The sequence below is a fragment of the Nicotiana tabacum genome, chromosome 6, assembly GCF_000715075.1.
Source record: "Nicotiana tabacum cultivar K326 chromosome 6, ASM71507v2, whole genome shotgun sequence".
Taxonomy (NCBI): domain Eukaryota; kingdom Viridiplantae; phylum Streptophyta; class Magnoliopsida; order Solanales; family Solanaceae; genus Nicotiana; species Nicotiana tabacum.
The window spans coordinates 18362828-18371168 of record NC_134085.1 but is presented as its reverse complement, the minus strand read 5'-3'; the positions used below and the strand labels follow the sequence as shown (position 1 = coordinate 18371168).

Below are 8341 nucleotides of genomic sequence, written 5' to 3'. Positions count from 1 at the left end.
ATGTCAATAGTTATTCATATAATTTATTCTTTTTAATTTATAGAATTTAGCAGATCATAATATTATTCGCACATCGTACGGATACTAATACTAGTGAATGTTAAAGAATATGTGCAACATGCAATCATTGCAAACTTAGCCGTCCACATACTGGCTGGTCCATAAATTAATGGATCATAAAAGGGAAAGAGGGATTTAACACAAATATGAGAAAAGAAGCGGACACTTATGGTAATTCATACTAATTAATTACGAAGGGGCTTCGACCTATAGGTCACGAATTCGAGTTGTGGAAGCAGACACAAATATTTATATTAGAGTATACTATCTACATTACATTTTTTGGGATGGAGTCCTTTCCCGAACCCTACGTAAATATGGAATACCTTGTGTACTAAGCCGCCCTTTAAAAGGGAAAAAAGGAATACATGTATAAAGAGATAGTTATGAACTAAACTATGACTTCCCCGCTAATTTTGTTGTTTTAAACCTTGTTGGTTTAGTATCTAGACCACTTTTTCCCCTGCTAACTTCTAAACAGAAACATAGCTTTGTTTCTTCCATTTCTCCTTCTTTTAAAGGAGAAAGAGAGACTATTTGAGGATCATTGCTTCAATCTCAACCTTTCTCCATGTACAGAAGAAAATCAAACCCTTTGATTGGATACTGGCTTCTGCATAGCTGCACATTTGCAGTTTGCCCTACAGTCTGTAAGAGTCTGCAAATGATGAGATAAATGTGTGAGAAAAAAACAGTTCAAAAAGATCAAACATTAAAACTTGATAGGTGCAACTTTTAAAGCTCTTATGGATACATAGTTTAGTATTTGCTAAAAAAATTGTAATTATTCACATATATAAATTTAAGTGGTCAGAAAATATTGAGGGGTCGTTTGGTATTGATGGATAAGCAAAATAATCTTGAAATAAAAATTTAGTACCGCCGTATCCCTTGTTTGGTTATTAATCCTAGAATAACTTATCCTAGGATTAAAAATTAGTACCGGGATAACTTATATTTGCTAGAGGGTAGAATAGCAATCCCAGGATAAGTTATTCCAGGATAAAGTAGTAAAATTGACAATCTCAGCATTTATACAACATACCAAACAATCAATAAGAAATAATATTAAGATAACTAATCTCAACATAACTAATCCCGTTATAACTTGTCTTTAAACCAAACGACCCCCTTAAGTTCTTTTGAATCATAGCACATAAACTCCATCAGACTCTGCTTAGAATACGAGGTAATAGCTCAAATAGTAAGCTACTCAACCTAAAAAGATTTTATTAAAGCAGAGAGTTTGGAATTATGCCAAATTCTTCCCATAATACCTTGTACTGTTTTTGGAGGTCTTTAATGTAATCAACAGCCAAATCTAACATGTCTGCTGTGTTAGTTTGCTGCCAAAAAAATGAGTCATAAACTTAGTGCGGTTCCACCTTGGCCCAAAAAAAGAGAAAACAAAGACAAATACGTATGGATAACCTACCTTGTCCATGTTTGGGACAAGTTCCTGCAGTTTCCTCATTCTTTCACTAATTCGAGTTCTTCTTACCTGAACAATACCACCATATAGTTTCATTCAAGAATTTAGACTAAACAAGTTGCAACGATAAATGAGAGTCTTGGAACAATGATAAAGTTGTCTATGTGTGACGTATAGGTCACAGGTTCAAGCTGTGAAATCAGCCAATAATACTTGCACCAGGGTAGGCTGCCTACATCACACTCATTGGGATGCGGCCATTCCTTGGACCCTGTGTGAACGTTGGATGTTTCATGCACCAGGCTGCCCTTTTCTTAAGTTGCAACGATATCAAATTTGTTCACATTTAGATTCATGATTTAAGTTTCAATCAAAGAAACTGCCTAATATTTACTTGGACAACAATGAAGATCGATAATAGATTCAGAAAAGTCGTACCCTCTCGGCAATGCTCCGTGGATGAGTAGCAAAACCACGTTTGGCACGGACTTTACACGGAACGGTCTCTTGGAGTTGGAATAACTTCTCCATTGCAGCTATTTCAGCTGGTGTCTTTGGTAAACTTAAGTGGTGTGACAAAATTGGAGGCTGATTCCCAAGTTGTCCAATCTGGTTGCACACAAGAATGTCAAATCCAAAAGTGTTTTAACTTCTATAAATTGGCAGTGTAAAAGAAGTTTTACACTATCAGATCACTTAGTAAATAACTTCAAGCAACCGTCCATAGAAAGTGATATTAGTAAATAGTCGTTAGTTAAATTCAATCGAAAATCGAGATAATCCTAATGCATAGATGCCAAATTATACCTCAGTTGTGCCACTCTTATCTTTTACTGTCGAAAAACTGGATTCGTGAAAAATAGAGGATCTCCACTTGACTTATAGCTGCGAAAGAAAAAGCTAGTCAAAGGTATTATTCTCTTACCTGAGAATTAGCAAATAACTTCTCTTCACTATCCAGCATCTCCCTTTTGTGGCCAGTGAAGGACTCCTGAAAATGTGATGCCTCACTCCAAGAGGCAAATGGTAATCCAGAATTGTAATATTGAGTTTCTGAGTTTCCATTTCCAGACTTGTCATCATCAAGGCTAGTGGTAATGCTGCTGCTCTCATTCTCGACCTCGTTGGTTCGAGACAACATCCCCAAGGAAGAAGGTGAAACTGTATCTCCATTGCCACCATTTACCCTTCTATAACCTCCAACACCACAACCTGCAGATTAAATTGCTGGTAAAACATTTAACTAGTTGAGAACGACGATTAGTACAACAACAACAACCCACGGTAATTCCACAAGTGAGGTCTGGGGAGGGTAGTATGTACGCAACTTTATCCCTATCCCGGAAGGCAGATTGACTGTTTCGGATAGACCCTCGGCTAAAGAACAACGATTAGCACTTTATTAATTGCACCTTTTCCCCATTATAGAAGTCTTAAAAGAACATCAAGAATGAAAATAACAACACAATTAGGAATCTTTTTACATAGCAAAGTGAAATAAAACAATCCAACTGAAGTATATATATAAAGGGTCAAATTGCCCCATTGAATATTAGTATTCATTTAAGCAAAGGGATATGTTTTCAACTCACCAACTTCTCACAAAAGTAGAATACAAATCTAAAAGTGACTTTCCAAAAGAAGAAAGAAATGAATGCATCAACAATAAATAAATAAATAACTAAATAAAATAATCAAAGAGTACCATTTTGAGAATTGAGGTGAGAGAATAAGCCAGCAGGGGAACTGTTTTGTCTCATAAGATTTGATCCCAATTTATTTTGCCTTTGATGATCCATTTCCATTGAACTCACAACCTTATACCCTTTATCCATTGAATTTTGCCTTGGATATGGAGGTGGCAGCTGTGAATTATTCAAACCAAGACTGCTACCAAGATTCAATTTTGAACCCAACCCATTCTTATAATTCCCATTCTTGACAACTTTATCAGAGAAATTTGCTAGAAAAGAAGTTGGAGCTGAACTAAACCTTAATAATCCAGAAGTAGTTGTACTGTTTTTATACTCTGACTCCATGTTTAATAGCTCTTCTCTCTTCTTTAAAACTAACCCTTCTTTAGTTTTGGTATTTGCAGGGGAATTACCATACATTCCTTCACCTTTTTTTTTTTTTTTTTGTAATATCCAACTTTTGTGCAGGAACGTTGTTGTGTGAAACTGCTTGTTCGTTAAGCAGTTTTATGAGGTAGAAATCTTGAAAAACAAGCAAGAAAGAATAGTTCTTTTGGTGGAGTAGTTCTTTTTTCTGAGATGTGTAGCTTTTCGTTGGAGTGTTTAGCCACGAAAGAAGAATGGCAAATTATAGGAAAGGTGACAAATAAAATTTGGATTTGTTTTCCTTAGTAAATTATTTGAAACCTTGAGGGTAATATGGGATAAATTGCAGAGCCACAATTGGAATGACCTAAAAGTTCCACGCACTTTTATTTAGTACAGAGTTCGAGTCATAAAAGCAGACACTTAATGTTTATATTGGGGTAGTAGGCTATTTATATTTCGAAAAAGGCTTAAAAATACCACTCAACTAACATAAATGACCTATCTGTGTCATCCGTTAAAAGGTCGCACTATTCAGGGAGAAATTCAAAAATAGACAGATTTACAAATGGTAGTTCAAAAATAGCTCAGTTTCAAAAGTAATCGAAATTTAGCCACTTTTTATGGAAAGATAAATCTGAGCAAAAACACTGTTCAAAACCCGAAAAATACGCCAGCATATTATACGGGAGTTCCAACATAAGTATACGTGAACTCCAGCATATTATACTGGAGTTCCAGGATAAGTATGTTGGAGTATATGATGGAGTTCCAGCATAAGTACACTAAACTCCAGCATAATATACTGGAGTTCCAGCAAGTATAATTGTCCAGTATAACATAGTGGAGTTTGGAGCACCGGTGCTCCTGTCTCCAGTATATTATACTGGAGTCAGCAAAGTATATCGGTCCAGCATAATATGCTGGAGTTCATACACAGGTGCACCGAACTCCAGTATATTATGCTGGACCGGTCTCTGTTGCAGCAAAATAGTGGCTATTTTTCATTGACTTCGTGAACGCTGGCTATTTTTGAATGACCAGTCTGAAAACTGGTTATACCGTGCTATTTTTACCACTATTCATGCCACTAACGTAATATTTTTGGCCTATTTATATCACTAATGTTATACTTTTGGTCTATTTATGCCGTTGTCGACTAACATTTCCATTTTCTGATTTTTAAATAATACTTCCTCCGTTTCAATTTATGTGAACCCATTTGACTGGGCACAGAGTTTAAGAAAAGAGAGAAGACTTTTGAACTTGTGGTGTAAAATGAGGCACATATATTTTGTGTGGCTATAAATTATTGCATAAAGGTAAATTGTTTCCAAATAAGGAAAGGAGTCTTTTTTGGCACGGACCAAAAAGGAAATAGGTTCACATAAATTGAAACGGAGGGAGTAAGAATTAATTTTTCGACCCCACATTTGCCACGTGTCTTTATATTACTGGTTCTTCTTTACTTGACCCTACATTTCTTTTAACCCTGATTATGTATAATTAACCATGCCTAATCCGATAAAATCCAACCATCTTTTAACCCAACTCCTAATTCCTTGTCACGACCCGATAAGATCAGTGTTCAGTGATTTGTATTTATTTGAAACCGATGTTATGTTTATTTCAATTCAGCTTGTAAAACTCTAAATCTTAGAAGCTCATGATTTGTACTACTAGTCCGTGGAAAAATTATTAAGGTTCAGTTATTTATCATTTATTTGTCTAAAAAAATCTCATTAAATTGGATTAATTGGCTTATCTAGAAGGTTGGGTTTGGTGTCATCACGACTAATTAGATTTTGGGTCGTGACAAGGAATTAGGGGTTGGGTTAAAAGATGGTTGGATTTATCGGGTTGGGCATGGTTAATTATCCACAGTCAGGGTTAAAAAGAAATGTAAGGCCAAGTAAAGAAGAACCAGTAATATAAAGAAATGTGGCAAAGGTGGGGTCGAAAAATTAATTCTTATTATTGAAAAACCAATGGAAATGTTAGTAGACAATGACATAAATAGGCAAAAAGTATAACGTTAGTGGTATGAATAAGACGATCTTTTAACGAATGACATAAATAGATCATTTATGTTAGTTGAATGACATTTTTAGGCCTTTTCGGTTTATCATTTGGACTCAACACAAAATACCTCTGAAAGTTAACTGCTTAATGGTGATGAACTGATGGTTGCATTACTCGTATCAAGTGGAGAAATGTGATGGCAATAAATTTTCTTTAACTAATATTTTTCTTATCTAAAATCCGTGTAAATACAGTACACAAATTCACTAATGACGTCATTTAGTCAAAAAGAAAACATATATAATTCAGCAATGTCCTTAACTTATATGCACCGCAGGGAAAAAACATACTTATGTAAATTCACTAATGTCTTTACTTATAGGCACCGTGTAAAAACATATGTACGGAAATAATTGGTTTATGTCGGCTTGTAAATTTTTTTTTAATATTTATAAATATAAATTTCAGCATATATAATAGTTGGTGAAACATTGAAAATTTGTTTAAGTGCTGAAAACATTTGGTCCGAGAACCAAAAAAAAAAAAGGCAAAACAATATTGCTCATTAATTCAACTTTTTTTTTTCTAATTGAAATTTGTCTAAACACAGGTTCAAATTCTAAATACTTTATTTCGATTTAACTTCAAATATTTTTTATCACTTTTACCAAATGTTGTATATAAAGTCTATTTGATCCACGATCTATTTTTCTTCTTCGAAAATAAATTTTAGAGAATCGAAATGGGGTTAACTTCACCAATGATTACTGAACTAAGAGTTTATGGCAGCAGAATCAATTATACTTTTTGTAATAAAATATTATGTCAAATAGCTCATAAAATGAAAATAGTCGATTACCCCCAATAAAAATATTGAACTAAGAGTAATTTTTTCTGCACTAGACGACTAGTTTGATGAACATATATTCATGAGATTACCCCCAATAAAAATATCCCTCCTTAACAAGGCGGAGATAAGGTTCTGCCTATGGGACAAAATTAAAATTTTTTGGCTTAAATCACATATTTGTATAAAATTTATTTAATAAGTATAGATAATTTATGTGAAATTTATAAGCAAGTTATCGTTTTAGGATTTCAAAACTCATAAATTTAAAATTCTAGACTCCGCATCCATGATGTAGTGGTCGGTATTAGGTAAGTTTTTCCTAATCATTGTACAATCAGACTTCTCTATAACAACATCCATATATAATAGTCATTCACTATAAAACCCTTGCTTTTCTCAGAACTAATTTTTTATGTTATATTTTACCTCTCTATAACAGCATTGTGCCTATAACAAAAACAACCATCTTTATGACAGTACTCTTTATAAAATTACTCTTCTATAACAGCCATGCAGATTTTCTAAGATTATTACTAATAATAATTCTAAATATTTAAGCAAATATTTTATAACTTTAATGTACAACTTATAATAGCTATATATATTATATTAAGGATAGCAGTATGTTCCATGAACATATGCACATCAAATATTTTTATAATTAAAGATCTACAAATGATATATCTTGCATTAGAAAAATATCAAAAGATACTTAAAAGATTTATTTATACTTTTTGAAGATATGCATATCATTCTTTTTTTATTTGAAGATGTACACGTGATATATCTTATATTGGACAATTACTAAAATATGTAAACGTAATCTATTCGTATTTTTTAATTGTGTGCCTTAGAGTTTAAATATATTTGAGAGTTTAGTTAAGATTTTTTTTAATAATGTATTAGATTTCTTTAGCATTTAATTCGTGAAATATTTATATCTTTTGAGATTTGAATTTAAATATTTTATTAATCTTTTATATATAATATTGAAAAAAGAAAAATAATTAATTTTTGGATAATTTTTATCTATAACAGTCAAAATATATTTAAATGCTAAATGCTGTTATAGGTGTATAACAGCTATTCATTATAAAAACCAATTTTTTTTAGAACAAACGATGATGTTATAGAGAGGTTTGACTGTACTTAGTGGTAATTAGGTTGAAAAGGCAGGATTCTATTTTGCATGTTTTATTTTTCAAAAAGTAAAAAAATCAAAGCATCTATAGAATGCAAAAGTTTAATGTTTTAAAAAATAAAATCCTTCGACCAATAAATAAATAAAATCCGAGCACATTTGACTTTCGAGAAAAAAAACAACTCCTTTTCTTCTTATCTAGACTCTCCACAAACTTTCACTTGAAAGACAAGAAACCCTTGCAAGGAACAACAACTGTTTGAAACTTTTCTTAAAAGAACCTGCATCATATCATAGTCTAATAAAGCTTTTTCTCCAAATAACCTGCATTTTTCACCCTAAAAAATACTATCAAATTAGTTTTCTGATAATTTATTATAACATACATAGCATGAATAATTCAAAGAAAAAAAAGAATAGAAGAGTGCATGAAAGAGGGTATTTGGATGGGCTTTTAAGCTGGTATATATATATTCCATTAATTTATTGAGTCTTAAGTTAGAAAATGCCTTAAGGTCTTAAAGTAAAATTAGGCACATAACCAAGGTGCCAAGAAATAATTTTTGTTAAGTGGTGTAATATTTTTTTTTTATTTATTCGTTTCCTCGCAGTAGTAGTAAGAGGGTATTTGAATGAGCTTTTAAGTTGGTCAAAATAACTTTTAAGCTCTTTTAATTTTAGCTTTTTTTTTTGTATTTGACAAAGTCAAAAAATTCTTAAAATATATTAAAAATTATTTAAAACAAGCCAAAAACAATAAGTCACCGTGATTGTAA

General features: G+C 32.3%; 1 protein-coding gene across 1 annotated transcript; it reads right to left on the bottom strand.

Annotated features, from left to right (window-relative positions):
* Positions 1 to 210: 210 nt before the first annotated feature.
* LOC107805345 (transcription factor bHLH130) lies at positions 211 to 3789 on the bottom strand. The gene is made up of 6 exons (XM_016629376.2): positions 3198 to 3789; positions 2418 to 2704; positions 1931 to 2101; positions 1496 to 1561; positions 1338 to 1406; positions 211 to 718 (listed from the first exon to the last, which is right to left on the bottom strand). Exons 1-6 carry the CDS (start codon positions 3604 to 3606, stop codon positions 647 to 649), a joined length of 1074 nt encoding a protein of 357 aa, XP_016484862.2. The 5' UTR covers positions 3607 to 3789; the 3' UTR covers positions 211 to 646.
* Between the last annotated feature and the right edge of the window lie 4552 nt (positions 3790 to 8341).

Bases quoted from the DNA above. Each gene is read 5' to 3' on its own strand.
- LOC107805345 (XM_016629376.2), bottom strand. From the start codon at position 3,606: ATGTATGGTAATTCCCCTGCAAATACCAAAACTAAAGAAGGGTTAGTT. The intron at 2,705-3,197 runs GTACTCTTTGAT...TTTAATCTGCAG, and splicing joins TCACCTCAATTCTCAAAATG to GTTGTGGTGTTGGAGGTTAT. The intron at 1,562-1,930 runs GTACGACTTTTC...GGTATTGTTCAG, and splicing joins CACGGAGCATTGCCGAGAGG to GTAAGAAGAACTCGAATTAG.